The sequence below is a fragment of the Pan paniscus genome, chromosome 4 (genome assembly GCF_029289425.2).
Source record: "Pan paniscus chromosome 4, NHGRI_mPanPan1-v2.0_pri, whole genome shotgun sequence".
In the NCBI taxonomy this organism is placed as follows: domain Eukaryota; kingdom Metazoa; phylum Chordata; class Mammalia; order Primates; family Hominidae; genus Pan; species Pan paniscus.
In genome coordinates, this window is record NC_073253.2 from 149,972,853 (window position 1) to 149,999,067 (window position 26,215).

The window sequence follows — 26,215 nt, forward strand, 5'->3', positions numbered from 1 at the left end:
CCAGCTACTTGGGAGGCTGAGGCAGGAGAATCGCTTGAACCTGGGAGGCAGAGGTTGCAGTGAGCTGAGATTGCACCATTGCACTCCAGCCTGGGTGACAGAGCAAGACTTCATCTCAAAAAAAAAAAAAAAAGCTGCATCCAGGTTGGGTGTGGGGGCTTATACCAGTCATCCCAGCACTTTGGGAGGATCACTTGAGCCCAGGAGTTCAAGACCAGCCTGGGCAACATAGTGAGAGACCCCATCTCTTTAAAAAAAAATTAACTGGGTGTGGTGGTGCATTCCTGTGGTCTGAGCTACTCTGGAGGCTGAGGTGGGAGGATTGCTTGAGCCCAGGAGGTTGAGGCTATATTGAGCTATGAGCCACTGCACTCCAGCCTAAGCAATGCAGTGAGACCATGTCTCAAAAAAAACAAAACAAAACAAAACTGGCTGGGCGTAGTGGCTCACACCTGTAATCCCAGCACTTTGGGAGGCCGAGGAGGGAGGGTCAGTTGAAGTCAGGAGTTTGAGACCAGCCTAGCCAACATGGTGAAACCCAGTCTCTACTAAAAATACAAAAAGTAGCTGGGCGTCGTCGTGCACGCCTGTAATCCCAGCTACTTGGGAAGCTGAGGCACAAGAATCGCTTGAACCTGGGAGGCAGAGGTTGCAGTGAGCCGAGATCATGCCACTGCTCTCCAGCCTGGGCAACAGAGCAAGACTCCATCACACACACACACAAAAAGAAACAACAAAAAAAACCTATGTCCAGATCTAAATGCTTTTACCGCCTCGTCTCTTGCTGGCCTGGACCATACATCATGATTTCTCATGTAGATTTTTGCAGCAGCCTCTTAACTGGTCTCCTGTCACTCCTACTTAAAGCCCTCTGGTAACTTCTTCGCAGAGTAAAATCCAGAGTCCTTAGAGTGTTCTCTAAGACTGCACTTGATCTGGTCTCTGTCCACCTAACCTCTGACCTCATCTTTCATCACTTGCCCCTACTTCACTCATTCCCTTCCAGCATCAGTCCTCACTTCCTGAAACATGTCATGTACTCTTTGCTTCAGGTCTTATGTTCTGTAGTGCTCTTCCCGCAGATCACTGTGGTGGAAATGCCTTCCCAGACCACCCTGTATAGACTAGCAAGTCCTGACCTTGGATTCCCTCTCTCCATCCCTCTTACTCTGCTTCATTTTTCTTCTTAGTTCTCCCCCCCGCCCCCCGCCGCCCCAAGGCAAGGTCTGAGTCTGTCATTCAGCCTGCAGTGCAGCAGTGCAATTACGGCTCACTGCAGACTCAACCTCCCAGGCTCAAGCGATCCTCCCACCTCAGCCTCCAGAGTAGTAGCTGAGACTACAGGCACACGTCACCACGCCTGGCCAGTTTTTTAATTTTTTGTAGGAATGGGGTCTCACCGTGTTGCCCAGGCTGGTCTTAAACTCCTAGGCTCAAGCAGTCCTCCCACCTCGGTTTCCCAAAGTGCCAGGATTACAAGCATGAGCCACGGCACCTGGCTATTTTTCTTCTTAGCTCTTATCACCACTGGGTCAGGGACTTCGATACCTGATTACGTTTGTATTCCCAGTACCTGCAGCAGTGCCTGGCACAATGTAATAGGCAGCTTGGTGAACATTTAGTGAAAGAATGAATGAATTGCATATTTTTAATGGCATTCATTCATTGCATTTTGAGTGCTTACCGTGTGTCAGACATAGGGGATACTGCCGTGCATAATAAAAAGTCTCTGCAAGAAACACATGCACTCAAAATTCAGTATGGAATATGTTGTGTAGGGAATCCCAAAGTATGGAATTCTTTGGCAGTGTAGCAGGGACACCCAATTCAGTATAGGTCAGAGAAGTCTTCTAGAAATGGGAAGGATGAGTAGCAGTCACCTGAGAAGAAGCCTGGAAAGAGAACTCAGTTTTGGTTGAGGAAAGGCCCTGGTGTTCAGGGAACTGAGTTCCTTGTGGTTTTAGTATGGATGATTAGAAAGTAAGGTAAGCAGTCCTGCCTTGTAATCTGTGCTGAATTCTGATTTTAGCTGGAAGGAGTGGAGAGACATCGAAGATTGTATGTGAGGGGAGTAGCATGGTCAGATTTTTCCTTTTGAAAGATGACTCTGGCCACATGGCAGAACGTCTTGGGTTAAGAATAGGTGATTTGGGGTTTCCCATTTGATCCTTTAGGGCAAGGTTCCCAGATTACAAAATGGAGCAAATTTCCAAGTCATTCCTGAAATGTGGATCTTGGGCAATTATTAACTGTCATCACTTAGGGGTAGAGAGTGGCCGAGGTTTATGGGATATATCAGACCCTTCAGAAGGCTACATTATCCAGAATGCATCTCATTTGCTGGAAGAAGCACAGTTGCTGATGAACTGGTTGAGCTCATGCTTGCCTGCTTGCCCCTGCTGCAGCTGGCTGGGTGGGAAGAACAAGAGGCCCTGAAAGTTGTAGAAGGGGCAGTGGGGCAGGCTTCCAGGTGGCAGTCGGCCCCCTTCTCCTGGGGTGGTCCACATGGCTAGGCTTCTAACCATCAGCTGGTTTTACAGCTATGCTGAGAACAGTGGGTTTGCATTTGCCTACAGATAGGCTGCTACCCTGAGTTCTTGAGAACATTGGGCTATAGTTAGGCTTACCCAGCCCAGTTTCCTAGTTGTCAGCACTGTCTCCATTGCTGTGCCCTCAGGGCCTTGGTTTTCCCTTCCTCCTTTCAGAGAAGAGGGAATATTTGGAACTGGAAGGGCCTCAGAGGTCATTCAATCTAAACCTCTCATTTACAGGTTAGGAACTTCAAGCCCAGAAAGGAAATAGGAGTTGTTCAGGATTCCAGTCAATTCAAAACGAGGCTGAGACTTGAACCTGCTCCCACTACAGTTCTGTTTCAACTCTCCCTCTGGAGGAAGAAGTAAAATGGGGTAGTTGAGCATGAACTTGGGACAGTCAGTCACAGTTAGCGTAGCCATTTACCCACTGAGTGCCCTTGGATAGGTTGGTAACTTCTGGGCTTCAGTAAACGGGGCTATAGCTGGAGTGCCCACGTACTAGGATCATTGATGAATGTGAGCTAGGTGAATATATAAAAATACTCAACTGGAGCCTGGCACATAGTAATACGTGGTAATGGTAAGAATGTTGAATGTTCTTCTTTTGAGGCCCTGACTTTGGCCCAGGTCTTCAATTTGCTTAACAGAAGTCAGGTGCTATAGATGGCCTTCCTCTATTGTCCTGGGTCCTCTTCCCCTTGATTGCTGCAGTTTGGTCCTGAGTATACACAGGAAGGTAGCCTACGTGAACTCTCAGAGCCAGTTTTTATGACCTTGCCCTAGGCTGGCTCAAGCAGCTCCATATTGAAGTGGAATTTAAGGACTCACTGGGGACCATAATCTTGACAGTGAGAAGCTCAAATTGTGGTGCTTGAGAATGCCCTAGTGTTAGAATGTCAGAGATGAGCTCAGGCGTTTTGCAGTAAAACTCTCCCACTCTCTTTCATGGCTTTCTGCAGCTTTGAGGTTGTTTGAAGAAGCAGAGCTCTCTCTGATTTTTCTGTTCTGTATATGTATTTCCTGTTCTGCGTGTATATTAACAGTGGTAGGAGGAAGAGACACCAATTACATGGATGGAATAGCCTGGTTTTGGAGCACAGTGTAGGGGTGGGGTTTGGAAATGGTGAGTGCAAGGTTGGGTATGGGAGGCTGGATGCTGCTTCTAGGAAATGTGGGAGACGGGAAATCAGGAACACCTAGAAGAATTGGCTCACTGGGCTGCATGCATCCTTCTATGAAGAAGGAATGGTTGAAGAACTAGGGTTATTTTGCCCAGGGAATCAAAGCTTGGGGGTGCAGTGGGAAATGCTGCTTGTCTTGAAATACAGAATTTTGATAGATCTTTTCCACTTGGCCTAAAGCTCTGATGGCAGGTGAGAGATGAAGGGTTAGTAGGTTTTGCCTATAGTCAAGTAGTAACTTTTAACAGTGCCCCTAAATGGATTCAGTTGTCACAGGAGATACTGAGTTCCTTGACATGGTAATATTTGGGACAGTAGTTTAGAGCATGATTTGTTGTAGGGTTCTGCAGCTACAAGTTGGCAAAATACTTTTCAGATTCATTCATTCAGAAAATTGTGAATACTGTATCTGTTAGGTGTCAGGCCCTGAGATTCAGAGTTGTAAACAAGACACATTGCGGCCATGGTGGGGCTTATATTCTGAAAGGCAGAAGTCACCTGTCAGTCCAGCCCACTGACAAGTTTTGATTGACTTGCATGTAAAAACACTTTAAAGTAATCATCTGTATTTAAAAATCAAGAAAATTATCTGGAAACCTAGGGAGTTCTAGCTTTAAAAAAAAATCAGAGTCAATCAGCAACCACTGAATTATGTACCCTATTTTTTATTTATTTATTTTTATTTATTTTTTTTTTTTTTTTTTGAGACGAAGTCTCACTCTGTTGCCCAAGCTGGAGTGCAGTGGCGCGATCTCGGCTCACTGCAACCTCTACCTCCTGGGTTCAAGTGATTCTCCTGCCTCAGCCTCCTGAGTAGCTGGGACTACAGGCACGCGCCACCATGCCCGGCTAATTTTTGTATTTTTAGTAGAGATGGGGTTTCACTATGTTGGCCAGGCTGGTCTTGAACTTCTGACTTCGTGATCCACCCGCCTTGGCCTCCCAAAGTGCTGTGATTACAGGCATGAACCACCTTGCCCGGCTGTATTTTACTTTATTTTTTTGCGTGATCTCAGCTCACTGCAACCTCCGCCTGCTGAGTTCAAGCAGTTCTCCTGTGTCAGCCTCCCAAGTAGTGGGATTACAGGTGCCTATCACGCCTGGCTAATTTTTTGTATTTTTAGTAGAGACTGGGTTTTGCCACGTTGGCCAGGCTGGTCTTGAACTCCTGACCTCAGGTTATTCGCCCACCTCGGCCTCTCAAAGTGCAGGAGTTAAAGGTATGAGCCACTGCCCCTGGCCAAATTGTGTACTTTAAATGGATGGGTTGCATGGTATGTAAATTATGTGAATAAAGCTGTTATAGGGGAAAAAATGAGAAGACCTAGCCGCTCTGGACCTCTCATGACTGCTGTCTGATGGCAGGGCCCAGCCTCCCTTTAGGTGAAGAGTGCCACAGCTTGGCTCTTGTAGGCCCTTGAGTTTGCCGTCTTTTATCCAGGCTTCCTTCCAACATGAGGTCTATGGGCCCAGACTTTGTGTATTTCATCATAAAAAGGAGAAAGGACAGCAGACTGCCTAGCTCACAGAGGAACATCCTCATGGGAGAAGAATGAGAGGAGGCGGTGGGGGACGTGGGGACGACTTTAAGGCCTTAGGGTAGGAGTTGCACTCAGTAGAGGTGAGGTAGGGGGAGTGAGTGTGATGGAGAGATAGGACTCACCTAGCTTTGTGGCCAGAGGCCCTGGAGCAGCAATAGAAAGCTCTCTGAGAGTTAAGGGATGGGCTTGCCAGGTGAAACTGAGTTATGTTAGGCCCCAGTGAGACTTTGCTTCCCTCCCCTCATCTGCGAAATGGATATAGCATCTTGGATCTCAATCTCTAAGGCTCTGTTAAGCACAAACACCGTGCGTGATCAGTCTCAGAGTATAAAGGAGAAAGATGTGGCTGGCTAGAGGCCTTGTGGCAGTAGCTGGGGGCAGCTTCAGTCAAAGTGTTGGGGAGTGCCTCTCATGGTGAGCCAAGATAGGATTGATAAGGAGGCTGGTGGTGAACCTTCTAACCTGGAGGAATAACAAGTACCAGGTGGTAATGAGTTTAGAGTTCTCCAAGGAGCAGAGACAAAGCCTGTATGAATGAGGGGAGAGAGACATAAAGAATCAGAAACAGGAGGCCTTTGGAGGCCAGCTTAGGGAGTCTGGATCCTGTTCTGAAAGCATTGGAAGAGGTGATATCACCTGATTTCTGCTTTAGGATTACCCAGTTCTGTGGAAAATGGACGGAGGAGGTAGGGGGAGGAGGCAAGGTGGAAGCAAGGAGACTCCTTAGGAGACTACTTCTGTAGTAGTCCAGGAAAAAGATGGAGAGGAGGGGGATGATGGCATAGTGACTTGGGCCTAATTTTTTTTTTTTTTAACTAGCTGTTTTGTCCTGAGACTAGACCACTTAAAGAGGAAGCTTTCTGATTGCTATTTCGTATTTCCTCCTCACTTCTCACACTGTCTAGAAGCTGAATTAGTTGCACTATCCCCTGATCAGAAGGGTAGTTTAGGCAGGCATTTTCCCCCTGGTTTTGGATCTCTTGGCTCCAAAGCCAGGCTGAGGACAGGTGCTTCCCTGCCTAGGCTACCTCTCCCGGCCTGTCCCTGGCTCCCTCCCTGCCCGTCCCTGGCACTCTCCCTGCCCCAGGGTAGAGGTGGAATGAGGGTATGAGAGAATAGCCTGAGACACAGGCAAGGGCATGGTTGGGAGGTCAGTCCAGGAGGTTGGGACTGATCTTGACCCTGAGTCTGTATGTCACGGTTTTTTCTTCCTGACTTCTTGTCAGAAACTGCTGTGGGTTTTTGATTTCAGGTAAGATCCTTAGGGCAGAGTCAGAGCAAGCCGCTGGAGCGCAGTCTGGGAATCCAGACTGGAGTTCTGATTTTAGTCCCACTCTCTAGTTTCTCCTGGCTAGAACTTCATTTCTCACAACTTTTATAAAGGGATCGGATCCTGGCCGGGCACGGTGGCTCATGCCTGTAATCCCAGCGCTTTGGGAGGCCGAGGCAGGTGGATCACCTGAGGTGAGGAGTTCAAGACCAGCCTGCCCAATGTGGTGAAACCCCGTCTCTACAAAAATACAAAAATTAGCCAGGCGTGGCAGCAGGCGCCCGTAATCCCAGCTACTCGGGAGGCTGAGGTGAGAGAGTCGCTTGAGCGCAGGAGGTGGAGGTTGCTGTGAGCCAAGATCGCGCCACTGCCCTCCAGCCTGGGCAACAGAGCGAGACTGTGTCTCAAAAGGAAAAAAAAAAAAAAGGATTGGATCCTGTGCTGTCAAGTGCAGTGCTTATCAGTGAGTAATAGCCTTTATCATGTCCTTGGGCTTGGCCAGGTGTCCTAAAATCTGCCTCATGGGTAGCTTGCCTTGGTGAGGACAGATGCCCCAGGAACCCAGGCCGGAGTTCCTGGAGACCCTCTGTTAATCTCATGATTATTGAACTTTCAAGCTACCACACACTCCTATTCACTGTCACCATTCATTTTCACAGTAACCCTGTGGGATCTAGCTACAGCGACAATCCTCATTTTACGGATGAGAAAACAGGTGCTCGTAGAGGTTCACTAATTTGCTGAAGGCTTCACAGTAGTTAGTAAGTAGCTGGGGTTTGAGCCCATGGCAGACTGACTCCAGAGTTCATGCCGTACACATCATCTGGCTTTGCATTCTCCCAGACCACAGAATTGTACATATCCTGCCAGGAAAACTGTTGGGGGGGAGAGAGGACTCGCACAGATCTTGAGCTGCTGATATCTGTATAGGGCTGTTACGGCCCAGCCTAGACGCCTCAACTCTGCCTCCGCTGGCAGGGTGGGCTCTGGGGACATAAGCCAAGTGGGTATAAGCCAGGCACTGATCCTGCTGGGGAGCTCTGGCTCTTCTTCCCCTAGAGATGTTCCTCTTCAGCTCTGCCGGGCCACATGCAGGCCTGCTGGAAAGACCTTGTAGTTTTTCACGAATGGCCTTAGGGTCAGTAGGAAAGGTTGGGGGTGGGGTTCTCTACAGGCTTTGGAAGGCTGTCTGGCTTTGTGTTACCAAAGAGGACGGAAAATACCCTATGTGTTGGGCCTTTTAACTTCTTTCAAAGGGGAAATCTTCAGGTTGCTCAGGCAACACCAATTCATTGTAGAAAAATGTCCAAATATATTTTAGCAAAAAGAAAAACAACTCCTTGGTAATCTGTCCCACTAACCAGCAAATATACAACGCACATGAACATAAATACACATATAAATATAATAAGCATTGATGGGATTGTGTATCTTTCTAGACCAGTGCTAGCCACGTAAATTAAAATTTTCTAGTAGCCAAAACAGGGGAAATCAGTTTTAATAATCTAATATATTCAAAATGCTGTTTTAACATAATGTAAAAATAATGAAATGTACATTCTTCTTACTAAGTTTTTGAAATTTGATGTCTTTCACACTTAAACTTCTTGATTTGGGCTAGGAACATTTCAAGTGCGCAGTATCCACATATTGTGGCTCGTGACTATGGTATTGGATAGCATATTTCAAGTGTGTGTAAGAGTATACATATATATACACCTTTTTAATAAAAAGACAAAATGGGATCATAGTATAGTAGCCTTCCCGTTGTCTATGGGGGATACATTTCAAGACCCTCCAGTAGATGCTTGAAACTTCAGCTAGTACTAAACCCGCTATATGTTTTTTCCTATACATACGTAACTGTGATAAAGGTTAATTTGTAAATTAGGCGCAGTAAGAGATTAACAACAACAAAATACAGCAATTATAACAATATATTGTAATAAAAGTTATGTGAATGTGGTCTCCTTCTCAAAATATCTTTTGTTTTGTTTTGTTTTTTGAGATGGAGTTTTGCTCTTGTTGCCCGGGCTGGAGTGCAATGGCATGATCTCAGCTCACCACAACCTCCGCCTCCCAGGTTCAAACAATTCGCCTGCCTCAGCCTCTGGAGTAGCTGAGATTATAGGCATGTGCTGCCACACCCTGCTAATTTTGTATTTTTAGTAGAGACGGGGTTTTTCCGTGTTGGTCAGTCTGGTCTCGAACTCCCGACCTCAGGTGATCCACCTGCCTCCCAAAGTGCTGGGATTACAGGCATGAGCCACCGCACCTGGCCTTTTTTTTTTTTTTTTTTTTTTTTTAAAAGACCTTGCTGTTCTATCCTTTGAGTTACTGTTGGGACAACTGGGAAGAGGGAAGAGTTGAGATAAAGAACAAGGAAGGCTCCATGACTGGAAGTTTAGTCCGCCCAGTTTTTGTACTGGAAGGGCTTATTGCTGATTTCATTAAGAAAACGGACGAATGGGGGCTTCTGTCACCTCAGAATATCTTGTACTGTACTCACCTATTTTGGGGTCTCAGTTGACCATGGGTTACAAACTATGGCTAGGGGGGCGGGGATCCACTGTATTGTAAGCTATATATTTTTTCCATTTAGAAACATAGGCTTTCAAGGGGACTTAATCTTTTTGTAACCCTCAAAGCCACCTTAGGAAGGAAGGTAACAGTTTGCTGTTGAGAGAAAGGTTAAGGAACTGTGGCTGTGAGGGCACATACCCAGCTGCTACCTGTGAGCCCTCCACTCTTTCCCTGCCCTCTGCAGGCACGCTGGGGTTGAGGCCTCTGAGCCTGGGCCACAAATCACATGCACACCTGTGTAAGTGCATGTTCCCCCACAGCACTGTGCTGGGGGAAGCAGGCCCAGATAGGGGAAGATACTTAACCGAGCTGCCACGCAGGGATAGGATATTTAAAACACAAGCACCCTGAACTCCCAGTCCAGTGTTCTTTCTACTCATCTACCAGATTCTGAGAGCTTCCTGCCTGGTTTTGGAACTACTTGAAGTACAAAGAGGAAACTAATGGAGGGTGGGCAAAGGCCTTCCACTTGGTTTGTCTGGGAGTGCCCTCAAGTCTACAGCCTACCCCGCTGATGGAAGCAGGCCAGCACTGGCCTGTCTCTTGTGGAGAACAAATGTGGATAGGCAGTGGGAAAAAGACCAGTTGGGCCAGAGTAGTTGCAGAAGGGGACATGGGTTGGCCTGAGTCAGGTTGGGACATAGAAATCTCTAAATAATTGGTTTGTCCAACAATCCTGCACCCCTAGTGTGGGCACAAGTGCCTCACACTAGGCCACTTTGTGACAAGAACGTCATGCAGGTTTGAGATTTGTAGGAGCCTGGCTTCATTTTTTTTTGTTTGTTTGTTTCTCCACACCTAAACCAATGCCTCAGTTTTTCAGCCTGTAAAATTGGGCTGCTGCTTAGATATGCCATTGGCTTGCTGCTGGCCTCCTCCGTCCCTTTGGAGGAGGGCTGAGGATGAGCAGCTGACTTGGGTTAGCCCTCAGATGAAAGGGACCAGAGTACTGATGATTGGGGGTTTAAAGACTGGATGGAGTTTAAATACTGGATGGATCCAGGGAAGCCAGCCCTTCTCTGCATCACTGCATCCCTGCCCCATGCTTGTTTGCACTGCAGGGAGTAGCAGCTATGGCACCCAGCAGCCCTGTGCCAAGTCTCCAGGCTGGGGAGGGTCTGCTCCAGGGAGTGAGGGGGTGCCTTGGTTTGCACTCTGGGAGCCAAATTCCCTCGAGGTGGGATATTGCTCAAGATGGCATTTGCCAGAGCTGAGGAGTCTAAGGCACCATCTTTTCATTTCTCCTGGGGTCTGGTCTTATTACTCAAACCCTTGGATATAACGGGTTGGTACTACCTTTGGGAAGACTTAATCTCTTGCATTTCCTCTGAGGTGGGATTGGAGAGGCAGTAAAGGTCCCTATTGGCTGTTGCTGGGCTTGTAGTTGCTCTGGGATGTTCTCTGCTATCCCTGCCCCAGGCCTTTTCTGCCCACGTATCATCACTGCCATTGCCCCTCTGAGGTGGCAGCTCTTTGGAGATCCTAGACTTGAAGCAGGTCGGAATCCTCACCAGTAGACACATGGAAACCATTGGGCCTGTAGGCCATCCTGAACTCACTGAGAGAGGCAAATTAGCAGCTCCTGGGAAGCAAGGCTGCCTGGCCAGGCTGGCCTGGATTGGGGGAACTAGTTGCTACTCGAGAACTCCAGCTTCCTATCTGCTTTTGGGATGACCCTCCCTTGAAAGTCCCTCCCACTGCTGTGGAATTTTCAGGCTACCAAATGTGCCCAGCCTGCCTCTCAGGACAGACAGACAGTGAGATAAAGATCTCCAGGGCCCACTAAGTCTTCCAGAGGGAGCTGAGACATTCAGCCTTCCCTGGCAGGGCCTCAAAGAGGAAAAAAGGGATTGGAAATGGGGCCCCTCTCAGAGCCACTTCAAAACACCCTCCCCTGTGGTCATGTGTTTCAGTTCCACGTGAGTAGTTTTTCTTGACAGTATCGGTAATTTTGGGGAACAGTTCCTGTGACACTTTGGGTCCCTAAGGCCCTGCCCTGACCCTGTGAGTGGATATAGTTGGGCACAGAGTGTATTTTGTTGAGCAGATATTGGCTTCCTGGTTTGCCAAAGAGCTCTAGATTGGGAGACAAGAACTTGATGTTCCAGTGCCAGCTCTACAGCAAATCACTGGTGACTTTGGCCTCTCCTGGTCCTCAGTTTTTCTGTATGTACAATGAGATTCTCAAGTCTTTCCAGCCCTGACTTGGTCTGGGATCACCCTCTCCACTTCAATAATGGGAATAATCCAAAGTAATTTTTTGGGGATTCAGAAGCCTCTTCCAACAAAGGATGCCCTAAGATTGGAAGGACAATAAAAATGAGTTTGTGGGCCGGCCGCGGTGGCCCATACCTGTAATCCCAGTACCTTGGGAGGCTGAGGCGGGTGGATCACTTGAGGTCAGGAGTTCAAGACCAGCCTGGCCAACATGGTGAAACCCCGTCTCTACTGAAAATACAAAAAATTAGACAGGCTTGGTGGCTCGCGCCTGTAGTCCCAGCTACTTGGGAGGCTGAGGCAGGAGAATTGCTTGAACCTGGGAGGTGGAGGTGGCAGTGAGCCTAGATTGTGCCACCCACTGCACTCCAGCCTGGGCAACAGAGTGAGACTCCGTCTCAAAAAATAAAAAAATGAGTTTGTGTTACCTGAGGTGGTGGCTGGCCACCAAGGACAGGAAGAAAACCTCTGAGCTTGGCAGCCTCCCACATCAGGGTAATGGAGTCAGGTGTGCATGTAGTTGTGTGTGCCTAGCAACCTGCCTGAGACAATTGGCTTCTCAAGTCCAGGGCCTAGGAGAGCCCAAGGGAGCCCCGCAAGCTGATTGTGCATAGCTCATTTAACTGGGAATCATCATCATACCTACCTTCTAGGCTCACGCCTGTAATCCCAGCACTTTGGGAGGCCGAGGCGGGTGGATCACGAGTCAGGAGATCGAGACCATCCTGGCTAATATGGTGAAACCCTGTCTCTACTAAAAATACAAAAAAATTTGCTGGGCATGGTGACACACACCTGTAATCCCAGCTACTCGGGAGGCTGAGGCAGGAGAATGGCGTGATCCTGGGAGGCGGAGCTTGCAGTGAGCCGAGATGGCGCCATTGCACTCCAGCCTGGGTGACAAGAGTGAGACTCCGTCTCAAAAAAAAGGAAAAAAAAAACGGAAAAATAAATGAGCTACTACATGTAAAAAACTTTGGCATCATGCAAAGACATTGTAAGGCAAGCTTGTCCAAAGGACGGCTTTGAATGCGTCCTGACACAAATTTGTACTTTCTTAAAACATTGAGATTTTCTTGCAATTTTTGTTTTTTAGGTTCATTAGCTATCATTAGTGTTAGTGTGTTTTACGTGTGGCCCAAGACAGTAATTCTTCCATTGTGGCTCAGGGAAGGCAAAAGATTGGACACCTCTGTAGTAAGCTCTCAGTAATTGATTGCAGTCTAGTGGAGTTGAGATACACACAGATGCAACCATTTCAGGCGATAGAGAGTGCCCTGAAGATCTTAAATTGTAGACTGAATTAGAACTTGATCCAGAGTTGCTGGTTTTGTGGCACTTTACATTGGGCAGTCAGGAAGCCTCCTGAGGAGAATTTATATTGAGATCTGTGACTAGATCTGAGGAGTCAGTCATCTTGCTCTTCAACATTGTGACCTTGGGCGAGTCCCTTCCTTCAGTTTCATTTTCTGGACAACTGGAATAATTGTGTCTTTTTGAGATAATTAAGTAAAATCATACACAGCAACTTAGATCAGTTTTTGGTACCTAGTCTTTATGCAGTAAAAGGTGATTATTATTACTGTTCTAACTAGAACCAAATGTGCTCTTTAGAAAAGGCTGGGTTAGGGAGCTGGCACTTGGAGGCCAGGAGCTTTAGTGGCTGCTGATATATTTCAGCTGTGTTGATTATTGATCAGCTTTGAAGCAAGATTTCAGGGACTGGTACCAGCAGTGGGAGTGGCCACAGCCACCCAAGGGTGGCTGGGTTCACATCTGGGCAGGGAGAGTGGGAGCACTGGGCCACCTGGGTCACCACAGGCTAAAGATAGTCAGCTGGGGCTGGGCCTGGGCTGGGCCAGGCTGGCCAGCATCATGTGACTGGAGCCTGGCCCACCCTTGCTCCTCCTCCCGGGCCAAGGGGATGCAGACTGCACTCCTGAGCTGACTGGTGGTCTGCAGCTTCCTTTCAGCGGGAACTCAAGATGATCTGACCTTCTGAACATTTCTCTCCTTCCCTTTCTCTGCCCACTCCTCTCCCTAAGAATGCCCTTCCAGCCCCTCCTGCATTTCATCTGCAGGTCTAGGGAAATTTGGGTGGGAGGACTGGGCAGAGAGGCCTCTGAGAGATGGTACCGACAGCAGCAGCTGGTGACCAAGGTGAGGAGGGCTAACATGGCATTCTCTTTACTCCATAGAAGAATGTTCCTGCTTAGGGGGTCCTGGGGTCAGTCAGTATGGGAGGAAAGGCCTGTGGGTCTCCAGGCTCCCCTCTATGACTCCACCCCATCCCCAGGATGAATGACAGCTGAAAGTAGCCAGGCTTTTCAGATAATCTGTCCCCAGGCTGGCCTGGGAGGGACAGGCACAGGTGGGTAGTATAACCCAGGCACTCTTTCCTCCCTTCACCCTCCCTTCAGATGGTATTGCTGCCTTCCACAGTCAGGGTCCCTGGACACAGGCTTAGGGAGATAGTGGTGGCCTTCCTTATATCTGGGGGCTGAGGGTGGGGCACAATCCTTGTCAGCTGTATCCCCCTGAGCAGCCTCTGGGAGAACTGAGAGGAACTGGGAGGTGGGTCTGGAAGGAATGTCTCTTTCTTCATAGTGCTGCCAGTGCCAGAGTGCTGGAGTTAGACTCAAACTGGGTGTGCTTGGTGGTAGTTTCCCTTGCCTCTCTGGGTAGGGAAACTAGGCACTTCCAACCACCGAGGTGCCACTTGTCCAGCTGTTAGCTTAGGCTTCCCTGCAACAGGCTTTGGTTTTCCCCAGTATGTAGAATGATGCCCAGGCATCCCTGCTATTGAGAAACTGTCCTGTTGGCTACAATAAGGTTGTAACTTATACCCCTTAGCTTCTCTTCCACCTCCTTTTAGTGGTTAAGAGCACAGGTTTTAGAGTCAGACTGCTTGGCTCCAAATCCTGTTCCTCTCTTTGCTGGCTGTTATCTTGGCAAATAACCTTTCCACCATGTGTCTTGGGTTCCTCGTTTTAAAATGGGACCAATGAAAGAAACTAATTCAACACGATCAAGATTAAGAGAATCCATGCCGAGAGTTTAGAACAGTGTGTGGTATCTAGTAAATGCTCACTACATATTATTTACACGTGTAATTCGTGCATCTGCGGTTTGCTGCTAGCATTTCTTGTGCTTTGGTGAGAAATCTCAGTGGCTGAGATCTGTCTTTCTGTTCTCACACCTGTAGACCCAATATTAGTAAGGAGGGTGACGCTGGGGTAGAATGGTAGGTAATGCTCCCAAGGGTTATACAACTGGTGAGTGTTGCATTCTGGACTGAGGCGCAGCACTGATATCAGGCAGTTGGGTTGCCTGTGAGTCAAAGCTGGGCTAGGGCCTGCGTTCCTCTGGGAGCCAGCAGTTTCTAGGACACTAGCAGTTTCTCTGTATTTGGGAGGGCCCCAGCTGAAGGCTAAGGTTTGAGGCTATAACCTCAGGAATTAGCACTTGACAAGCAAAGCCTCTTCTGGTGTGAAGTCGCTATTCATTAAACAAGTGTCTGCTGTGTTGCCAGGCCCTGAGCTAGACACTGGGGTACTGCTGTGAAAGCAGCCCTGTGGTCCCTGCCCCCAGGGGAGGGGCAGATAAGTAACCAGCCAGTTAACATTTACAATACCGTGGGAGCACATAGCAGGGTGCTTCACCACACTTGAGGTCTGGGAGGTCTACCCGAAGGAGGTCGACCTAACGGCCAAGTGTATGGTAGCAGATGGGTGAGTGTGAATGTAATACAGCCCCTAAACCCAACAGATTACCTTGTTCTCAAGGTAGTAGTTCTTAGCTCTCTGGTAAACAGCCTTTTCAGATGCCAATCTCCAGGAGATGATACCAGTCCCCAAATAAGCATTTGGTCTTCCTAATTTTCCTGGCAGTGTTCAGGCCTGAAATCTGGTAGTCCTTCTAGTCACCCACTCTGGGTCCTGAAGGCTTTCTTTGAATAGCTCAGCCTTTTCTCACCTTTCATGCACAGGTCCCTCAGTTTTAATTCTAGCTTGTCTCTGCCTCTTACCAGATCTTTTTACTGTGACCTGATGAGTTTGAATCACCCATGTGCTTTCTGTTGGTTGAACCAAGTTCTTGCTCCTCAGACCTTCACATCTGGAACCTCTGGGTAGTTTTTGTTTCAAAGGTCGGCAGCCTTAGGATCTTTTGAGAACAAAACAATAGTGAAAACACTTTTAAATCTTTTTACCTGGCTGTGTACTGGCCAGGGTTATGGGTTTAGTAGGCCGAGAGAGACTCCTTGAGCCTGGCCTGTTTTCCTTTTCTGTTCTGAGTAAAAAGTGGAATGACTGAATTTCAACTGAAAGGGAACTCTTGTCAGCCTTCCCCATGTTCTTCCTTCCTCCCTAACAAAGCAGGGCTTTATGTCAAAGCACCCCTGGGGGACCTGTGATAAATTCCCCCATCTGTCTTTCCTCATTTTAAACTACAAAGTTCGGAAGCCTTCCTCTTTCCTGGGGAAACTTGCCCTGGGGCCCAGGTGCCTCCTGTCTCTGAAGGGCAATGTGGTGGTGTGGTATCCCCATCCAGTGGGCATGGATTACCGCTCAGAAGAGCCAGGTGAGGTGGGTGGCCTCATTTGCAGTCTGGACTGTATGAATTGAACCAGTTAATCCCCCCAAGAGTTTTCCTGTACATTCTGATTCTTTCATTTTGAGAGATGATTTGGTGTATCTCCCCCCATCCCCATCTCTATCTCAGAGTGAGGGTGGCGATTGCTTGGAAATAGTAAGCTTCCTTTGTGAATTGTAATATTAGCATTTGTTGGGCATTTATTGTGTGCTAGGTACTCTTAGTATGCTCTGTTCGTTTAACTGTTCCAGCAGCCATGTAACTATGACTTCAATTTTACAGAGGAAGGTGAAGTTCAGAGGGACCCTGTGAGGAGCACAGTAGGTAGGGACTCCACCCTAAGTCCATCCCATAGCAAAGTCCATGTGCTTAATGGGGCCCTCTGACTTTCCTAGGTGGTCTTTGAATGAGGGGGTGTTAGACACACTTGAAAATAGAGGCTTAAAGAATCTCGGGGTTAGACATTCGAGGTCGTGTGGTCATTAACCACTCCACTTTACAAAGGAGCCGCCATCCCTACTCCAACCATCCCAGTTAGTAATTCCTCTCTGCCCTGCCATTCCTCAGCACCCACCTTCTACCCCTCATTTCTCTTCATCCTTCATTAGCAGTAGTAGCATCAGCTCCCTGCTCCTTGACACTCAAAATAACCTTAGGTAATCCAAGTGAAAATAGTGGGTTTGCCATGCAGATAGTTGCCAGAAAAGTCCTCTAGTGTTCTCACCACCACCATATTCAGATTGCTTCTTGCACATAGCAATTTTGGTATGCTTCACTTTTTTTTTTGAGATGGAGTTTCACTCTTGTCACTCAAGCTGGAGTGCAGTGGCGCGATCTTGGCTCACTGCAACCTCCGCCTCCCGGGTTCAAGCGACTCTCCTGCCTCAGCCTCCTGAGTAGCTGGGAATACAGGCGCCCACCACACCCGGCTAATTTTTTGTATTTTTAGTATAGACAGAGTTTCACCATGTTGGCCAGGCTGGTCTCTAACTCCTGACCTCAGGTAATCTGCCCGCCTCGGCCTCCCAAAGTGCTGGGATTACAGGCGTGAGCCACTGCACCCGGCTGGTATGCTTCATTTTTAACAAAGGCTTGTGTGTATTTAAGAAGCCCCTGGACCCCCTGGAACTAGAATTACCAGAATTAGTACTGGCTCCTGGCTATGGTCCTCTGGGACAGAAGGTGGTTTTCCTTCTCTTCCAGATACGCTTTAGGCCTGGTTTGCCTTAGTTGAGGAAGAAGACCCTCCTAGGGACTCTGTCTGCCATCCACCCTGCTACAGGCTGGGCCTCGGAGACCTGTGGACAGATAAGCTGCTGGGCCCAGTCATCAGTAACTGTTTACTCAGAAAAACCAGGGAAGTGCTCTAAGATTACACTAAGAAGGCTTTTGACCCATTCCTCACCAGTAGACACATGGAAACCATTGGGCTCCATGGAATTTCTGGTGAGCTGTTGAGGAGCTCTGGCAAGGGAGTCAAGACCTACAGCTCTCATCCTGGCTCTGCAGCTAGTCTTGAGGAAGCCCCTTCCCTTTTTCTGGCCTCAGTTCCCTATCTACAAGTTGAGTGGATTAGAACTATGGTCCCTTCATTCTATGATTGTTTTCTTTTTTTTGGTGGGGGGGATGGAATTTTGCTCTTGTTGCCCAGGCTGGAGCACAGTGGTGCAATCTCTGCTCACCACAACCTCTTGCCTCCTGGGTTCAAGCGATTCTCCCACCTCAGCCTCCCAAGTAGCTGGAATTACAGGCATGTGCCACCACACCTGGCTAATTTTGTAATTTTAGTAGAGATGGGGTTTCTCCATGTTGCTCAGGCTGGTCTCGAACTCCGAACCTCAGGTGATCCACCCACCTCGGCCTCCCAAAGTGCTGGGATTAAAGGCGTGAGCCACCATGTCTGGCTATAACTGTTTTCTTGACCAAGTGAATGGTGTTTCCTGACTGGGCGTTGGGTCAGTGGCAGCAGGCATGCAGGTTTCAGAATGCAGGGGTAGAAGGAGGAGAATTATCCCCTGATTTGGTTGGGATGGTGCTGGACATGGGGATTGGTGCCTGTGCAAAGGATTGGTTTGCATTGACGGCCATTACAGATGCCAGGCCCACCTGAACCTGTATATTCTGTGTGTGCTTGTGTGTACCTGTGTGCACGTGTGCACACGTGCTCCAGTGGTTACCTGGTGAGGGTTGGTGGCTGAGATGGATAATTGAATTCATCAGAAAGCCTAGTCTTCTTTCTGGTCTCTTGCAGGGCCTGACGGCAGCTCATCTGAGCCATTCTGGGTTTCCTTGAAGCCCAGTAGGATTTTAACAAATCTATGAATTTTAGATTTTAAAGGCAGAAGTGGCTCTTGCTCCCCATTGGATTTTTCTGCCTTTCTGGGGTTTTTTTTCTCCTTGTTAGGGGCAACCTGAAGCCCTACCTGGGAGCAGAGAAAGAGCAGGGCACTGTGGGTTTTCAGGACAGAGGAACCTGGGGATGGACCTTTTTCAACAAACTCACACAGGACTAATTTAAGAATATTCATGTGTATGCTCAGACTGTTTGTATTCTCATCAGCTTAGGATTGGTGGCAGACTAGGGAATCAGTGAGGTCTTTTCATGGCAGGAGGGCTCTCACTTTGGAGACTGAGCTTTCAATACTTTACCATCTCCTTTTGTGATCAAACAATGATCTGACTTTGCCTCACCTTTTTAAGGAAAAGTCTTCAGGAATACCTTGCCCTCTACCTGATTTCTCTTTATAACATCCTGTTAGTGAAGTTGGCGTTGGTGGTACACAGGCCCTTTGGCCTGCTCTCCTGGTAGCTTGCACACAGTGTTGCTGGGTACTGGGAGAACCAGCCATAGTGTAGGTATATATGAACCTGGTCCTGGTTTGAAGCAGAAGAAGATTTTGTCACGGGACTAGATGGTATTAGGTTCATCCAGGCTAACCCAGGAGTCCCAGGAGTATGGGTGCAGAATGGCCCCTTGGGCCTAAGAACTCTATCCTCTTGGGATTGAGATTTTCTGGTTCACCATTGCCCTGCGCTGGGGGTGTGGGATGCTGTTGGCTGGGTTCCACAGCTCCAGCTCTCAAAGGCATGTGGGGTATCTTGAGGGGGTAGTGGCTCCGGTAGGGGGTGGAAGCCAGGAGAGCAGTGGCCTCACAGTGAGGAGTCAGGCAAGGACACTCTCTACTCATTAAGGGAACATGGGTCTGATCAAGGAGTTAGAACATTCCTTTCCAAGCCAGCCGGGCAAGTTTCTCTGCTGCTCGGGGTTTGGGGGCAGCTCTCGCCCTGGCATGGCTGGCCAACAGTACAGGCAAAGTGATAGGGGAGAAGTCGGTGAGCAGAGCCACAGGATGTATCTTTTCCTGTGGGTTTCTGGGGGAGGAAGGGGCACAGAAATTCTTGTTTTTCAGAATGGTGTTGGGAAAAGAAGTGTGGATGTAGAAGGGACTGGACCTACTAGAACAACTTCCTTAAAAAAAAAAAAATTAAGACATTTGTTTTTGATAAAATCCCATGTCTGTCTTTGTTGAAAAACTGAAGTCCCTGTAAATGTTATATTTAATTCCTGATAGTTCTTACATGTCGTTCTAGAGTTTGTACTGTATGTGTGTGCATGTGCACATTTTTGTTTTACAAGAAGGATTTTAAAAAAACTTTAGCCAGGCGTAGTGGCTGACGCCTGTAATCCCAGCACTTTGGGAGGCTGAGGCAGGTAGGTTACTTGAGGTCAGGCATTTGACACCAGCCTGGCCAACATGGTGAAACCCATCTCTACTAAAAATACAAAAATGAGCTGGGCATGGTGGCGCGCACTTGCAGTCCCAGCTACTTGGGAGGCTGAGGCAGGAGAATCACTTGAACCTGGGAGGCAGGTGTTGCAGTGAGCCGAGATGGCGCCACCGCACTCCAGCCTGGGTGACAGAGTGAGACACTGTCTCAAAACAAACTTTTTTTTTTCTTTTTTCTTTTTTTTTTTTTTTGAGACAGTCTTGCTCCGTCGCCCAGGCTGGAGTTCAATGACGGTATCTCGGCTCACTGCAACCCCCACCTCCTGGGTTCAAGTGATTCTCCTGCCTCAGCCTCCCAAGTAGCTGGGATTACGGGCGCCCACCACCACGCCCAGCTAATTTGTTGTATTTTTAGTAGAGACAGGGCTTCGCCATGTTGGCCAGGCTGGTCTCAAACTCCTGACCTCGGGTGATCCACCTGCCTTGGTCCCCCAAAGTGCTGGGATTACAGGCGTGAGCCACTGCGCCTGGCCACAAACAAAGTTTTCATTTATTGTGTCCGTCGTTTTATATTAGTAGAGATCATTATCTTTTTCATAACTTTTCTAAAAATGGATGAACTTTAGTCAGTCCCCTATTTTGGGGTATATAGTTTGTTTTCCATTTTTTGAAGTTATAAATAATATTTTAGTAGGACATCTGTGTACATAACTCTTGTCTAATTTGTATCATTAGGATAAATTCTTAGAGGTAGGACTGTTGAGTCAAGTGGGAGCCCACTTTTTCTTTGGAAGCTGAGAAGGCAGACAAAAATGTTTCCTGAGCAGCTGGCCCTGGTGTGGTCCCTAGATTTTTTGATGGCTCACTTAGAGTTTTTACTTTGCCTTCCCAATGATCACTAGTCCTGGTCTGCTCACATCAAACTTCTAGAATGTTAGGGCCAGAAATGATCTTTCAGACATCTGCCATGATTCAGGAGCCCTGAGTTATAGTGCTGACTCTGGTGGCATGGACTTCTTTCTCCAGGCCTCAGTCTCTGTTATGGAACTGTGCTCTCTGAGGGCCTCCCACCTGAGTCTGGACTTCTTGGGTTTTGGCTGCTGGCTGCTGGCTCCTGGCTCTTTGCATGATCGCGCTTTCTGTGACTTCTTCAGGAGTGGGCTGGTAAAATTGTTATTGGTGTTTGAGCACATGTCTTTCCCCTCTCTACTGTGTCTTTCTCCTTTGGGAACTTGCAGGTTGCTAGGTGGAGTGGGGACGGTGATGAGGGTGAGGAGCTGGCAGTAGCCCCCTCACATGGGCTTTGCATTACTAACTCTCCCTTCTTGTTCCCACAGAACACTCTGCTCCAGCCAAGGTGGTGAGGGCAGCTGTTCCTAAACAGCGCAAAGGCAGCAAGGTAAACAATAACAGTGGGCAACCCAAGGGGACTTTCTGGGGTTGGTGGCCTCTTTCCTGTTCTAGTGGATGCTCCGGGACTGCCAACTAGTTCTGGATTGTCTGTGAATTGCAGGGGAGCCCCTTCTAGGTATCCAGTGTGAATGGTCCTGGTGAACAGACTGATTTGGCCTCTGATGTCTTGGTGAAGCTTGGGTCGGGGGCTGAATAGCAAAGACAGGGTCACTCCTGGGGCCCTCATAGTGTATGTTCCCTGCAGGTTGGTGACTTTGGAGATGCAATCAATTGGCCCACACCTGGAGAGATAGCCCACAAGAGTGTTCAGGTGAGTCTGTGTGGAAGGATAGGCAGGTTTGAAGTCTCTTGCCATACACACATTTAGCTCCTCAAGCTTCCAGAGAGCCTCAGCTCTTACCTTTCTCAGTTTTCATTCTTTCTTTCTTTTTCCCCCCAACAGAGTTTCACTCTTTTTGCCCAGGTTGGAGTGCCATGGTACAATCTCAGCTCACTGCAACCTCCACCTCCTGGGTTCAAGTGATTCTCCTCCCCCAGCCTCCCGAGTAGCTGTGATTACAGGCGCTCACCACCATGACCGGCTAATTTTGTATTTTTAGTAGAGACAAGGTTTCACCATGTTGGCCAGGCTGGTCTCGAACTCCTGACCTCAAGTGATCTGCCTGCCTCAGCCTCCCAAAGTGCTGGGATTACAGGCATGAGCCACCGTGCCCGGCCTCTCAGTTTTTTTTTGTTTTTTGTTTTTCTTTGAGATGGAGTCTCGCTCAGTCACCCAGGCTGGAGTGCAATGTTGTGATCTCGGCTCACTGCAACCTCCGCCTCCCAGGTTCAAGCGATTCTTGCTCTGTCACCCAGGCTGGAGTGCAATGGTGTGATCTCAGCTTACTGCAACCTCCACCTCCCAGGTTCAGGTGATTCTCCCGCCTCAGCCTCCCGAGTAGCTGGAATTACAGGCACCCACCATCATGCCTGGCTAATTTTTGTATATTTTAGAGACGAGGTTTTACCATGTTGGCCAGGCTGGGCTTGAACTGACCTCAGGTGATCTGCCCGCCTCGGCCTCCCAAAGTGCTGGGATTATAGGTGTGAGCCACCGTCCCCAGGCCCCTAGCCTCTGTTTTCTAAACTTAGTGGTTAATAGAATCTGAGCAACATTGAAATAGCTAAGAACTGTCATCATTTAAACCTTTGCTTTGTTAGAGACTGCCAAGTACAGTTTTCCTCTGTTATACATGGCAGGGCTGGTGGCAGGTGTTGGTTCTGGGACCCCTGTGCATACCAAAATCTTTGCATACTCAAGTCCTGTAGTTGGCCCTGCAGGACCTACATATATGAAAAGTTGGCCTTCCGTGTATGCAGGTTTCACATCCTGCTAATACTGTATTTTTGTTCTGCATTCGGTTTTTTAAAGTCCTGTGTATAAGTGGACCCACACAGTTCAAAGCCATTTTATTCAAGGGTCAGCTGAATTGCCTGTTCATCATCTCATCTAACCCTCACAGTGACTCTGAGATAGGTCCTTTTATAATCCCCATTTTACAGATGAAGCTGCTGAGACTTGCAGAGGTTAATTACTAGCCCTTGATGGCCAAGTGGGGATTGGAAGTCAGGTGTGTTGTATTATTCCCCAGCCTGTGTTCTCCATCACTACGCTTGGGTTTTCTGAGTGAAGTAGGAGAGTGGTCATTAGGCCAAGCACCGACCTCCAGACCACATGTCTTGGGGAAGCTTATAAAATTCTCTTGGGGCCTAGCAAAGAGAGGACTCCTAGTCAGTTCTCTTCTTCCCAGCAGTTTTGTTCTGGCCAGTGACTTAGAGTCTTTACTCACTGGCTGTGGCCGCTTTTACTTCACAGACAGGGTTGTTGTTGATAGGCCAGGGGGCATCTCTTCCTTCCCACAGACTACCTAGACAACATGGCCCTGTTGCAGGGAATAATTTTGCCCCCGTGAGCCTCAGCACCGCTGTCCTGAAGGTTGTCTCTGTCACTTAGACTTGGAAGCTGGAGAGATAAGTTGCCTTCCCACCTTCTGGCCTATTTGACCATGCTTCCCAGTGAAACCATCTCAGGTGTGAAAATGACCTTAGAATACATCCCATCCAGCCTGCCATTGCATGCTGTGGCTCCTGCCTGCCCTTCTAGTGACAGGGAGTGCCTTCCCTCCTATACCATGAGGCACTCACACTCACCTCACTGTTACTTTACTTCCTGCTATAGCCACAGTCCCACAAGCCTCAGCCTGCCCGTAAACTGCCACCCAAGAAGGACATGAAGGAACAGGAGAAAGGAGAAGGGAGTGATAGTAAGGAGAGTCCAAAAACCAAATCAGATGAATCAGGGGAGGAAAAGAATGGAGATGAGGATTGCCAGCGAGGCGGGCAGAAGAAGAAAGGTGAGTGACTGGGAGCAGGACTTGGGAGAAGGTGGCAGGGTAGAACTGTGAAATGTCAGGACTCCAGGGGACTGCTGGAGGAGCTTTAGGTGCCACCTCTGAAAAGTCAATGGGGAACTGATGGATGTAGGCTGGTGAGACAGCAGTCTTCAACCATCTGTCATTAATCAGTCCCTCCTCTCAAACACAAGAGTTTTCAAAAAACCTGCTGAAATTTTGGCTTCTCTAATGCTGATCTAGAGTAACCATGGTTTAAACAAGATAAAACTCTTTCTTTGATGTAACAGCTTGGTGTAAATACGCCAGGCCTGGTATGGCAACTTCTGAATCCCTTCAGCTTGCTGTGGTACACCGGTTCTTCATATCATCACTGATGGCTTCCTATTTCCTTCTTCTTCTAGCTAGGAGGAAAGGAAGAGGGAAGGGTGGCCCCTTTCCTTTTAGGGACTCAACCTGGAGTTGGTTACTTCAGCTTAGCTCTCGTAGGCAGTGTTTTGGCACCTGTCTATAGGGACTCTGGAAAGCATGGTCTTCATTCTGGGCCGCCATGTGTCTGACTCCAGAAGGGGATTCTGTGGCCATGGAGACACTGATCTTGGGAGTTAACGAGGAGTCTCTAACACACTGACGGCCACTGACCAGCTTATTTTAGAGATGAAAAAGAGGGCTAATGTGTGGGAAAGGGATCTGCCCAAGGTAACCAGATTGTGATTTGGGCCCAAGTCCAGGGCAGAAGAGGAGGAGTTGGGTAGAGCTGGCTAGGAATGGCCTCTCCCTCAAGCCTTTCTCATGTACCCATGCTGTCTCCCAGGAAACAAACACAAGTGGGTTCCATTACAAATAGACATGAAGCCTGAAGTGCCCAGAGAGAAACTGGCTTCACGCCCCACTCGCCCACCGGAGCCTAGACACATACCTGCCAATCGCGGAGAGATCAAAGGTATGCACTACCCACTATGGAGGGCCTGGACTTGGGAGACACCCTCAGGCCTGACCTGGTACCCCTCTCCCCATAGGGTCTGAGTCTGCCACCTACGTGCCCGTGGCCCCCCCCACCCCAGCCTGGCAACCAGAGATCAAACCGGAGCCTGCCTGGCACGACCAGGATGAGACATCGAGTGTGAAGAGTGATGGGGCTGGTGGGGCGCGGGCTTCCTTCCGTGGCCGTGGACGGGGGCGTGGTCGCGGCCGGGGACGCGGCCGGGGTGGCACTCGAAGTACGTGAGGCCCCTTTGGGCTCCGGGATGTCCAAGGGTGTGCAGCGGGGGTGGTGGGCAGGAATCTCCTCTCCCTCATGGCACCCATTTCCCCCATAGCCCATTTTGACTACCAGTTTGGCTACCGAAAGTTTGATGGTGTGGAGGGGCCTCGTACGCCCAAGTACATGAACAACATCACCTACTACTTTGACAATGTCAGCAGCACCGAGCTTTACAGTGTGGATCAGGAACTGCTCAAAGACTACATCAAGCGCCAGATGTGAGTGCGCGGAAGCCTTCTTACCCTGGAGAAATGAGTGAGAGGTTAGGGGTTGCTAGAGTGTCATAGCTGGGCAGGCCCTTCTGGTGCTTAGCAGCAGTTTCAGCCTCAGGCTGAAAAGATAGCTTTTCTCATTGTTTATTAAAGAAGTGATACCACATTCTCATTGTTTATTACAGAAGTGGTACAACATTTACCTTAAGAAAGTTAGAAACTATACCATTACAAAAAGGAAGGAAAATATTTAGAATCTACCCCCTTCTGTTCTTCCATTTGTAATGACAACATTGAAAGAATACTAACATTTATTGAATCCTTAGTATCGGCCAGTCTCAGTGTTTATTGTTGTAGAGGCATTATCTTAGTCCTGCAGTTCTTATCTGTTGAATTCCTATGAACTGAGTCTTTTAGCCCCAGTTTATAGACAAGCAAACCGGCCCAGTAATTTGCACAGAATCTCACAGCTAGTAAGTAACAAAGCACAGATTTAAATCCTTTTCTGTCCTATTATAGAACCTTTGTTCTTAATCACTCTGATATATTGTCTCTCAGTCCAGTAAGGAAGTCATACAAGAAAATAAATGGTTGCAATAGAGTGTTTATAAGTGTTTTAGGAGCAGAAGAGAAAGTGACCAACAATATTTGGACTGGAATTTAAAGGAGGATGAGGAGTTTGACAGGCATGTTGAGGGGCTTAGGGCAGAGGGAGTGATTTGACCCAAGCAAGGTAGGGTGTCATGAAGGGATCACATCATTTCTTTTCAGCCCTCAACACTGTTGGTATATAGGATAGGGATGGGGTAGGTCAGAGGCTGTGTGAGATTGCTGGGGTGTGTAGCAGAACAAGGAAGGCATACTCATAAAACTGATGCACCAATCCCTTGGTGATAACTACTTCTTCCCTCCACTTAGTGAATACTACTTCAGCGTGGACAATTTAGAGCGAGACTTCTTCCTGCGAAGGAAAATGGATGCTGATGGTTTCCTACCCATCACCCTTATTGCTTCCTTCCACCGAGTGCAGGCCCTTACCACTGACATTTCACTCATCTTTGCGGTATGTCTTCCTCCCTGGAGCTGGGATGCAGGGGAAAGAAAGGTCCTTAGGGAGCTGGAGTTTGGGCCAAGGCAGAAAGCCCTGGAAGAGTCATCATCTGATGACTTCTGCTGAAGTCTCAAGGCTTGGCTAGTCTCCTCCTCTCCCTCCTTCCTTCCTTTCTCTCTCTCTCTTGCTCATTATGGAAAATGTCAGACACTTAACAAAAGTAGAGTAGTATAATGAG

At 48.3% G+C, this 26,215-nt stretch overlaps 1 protein-coding gene across 11 annotated transcripts in view; it reads left to right on the forward strand.

The window, feature by feature from the left end:
- LARP1 (La ribonucleoprotein 1, translational regulator) overlaps window positions 1-26,215 on the forward strand; it is a 129,646-nt gene that overhangs the window by 81,092 nt on the left and 22,339 nt on the right. For 4 of the 11 annotated variants that reach the window (XM_008954411.4, XM_057302369.1, XM_034960850.4 and 1 more), the window contains exons 2-8: window positions 20,985-21,046; window positions 21,305-21,370; window positions 23,279-23,453; window positions 24,265-24,393; window positions 24,470-24,670; window positions 24,770-24,932; window positions 25,845-25,989. In XM_008954411.4, the coding sequence (XP_008952659.1) occupies window positions 23,330-23,453; window positions 24,265-24,393; window positions 24,470-24,670; window positions 24,770-24,932; window positions 25,845-25,989 (762 nt within the window). In that variant the 5' untranslated portion in view covers window positions 20,985-21,046; window positions 21,305-21,370; window positions 23,279-23,329. The remainder of the gene's footprint in view (window positions 1-20,984; window positions 21,047-21,304; window positions 21,371-23,278; window positions 23,454-24,264; window positions 24,394-24,469; window positions 24,671-24,769; window positions 24,933-25,844; window positions 25,990-26,215) is intronic. The other 7 variants (XM_057302368.2, XM_034960853.3, XM_063604278.1 and 4 more) reach the window with 3 other exon arrangements.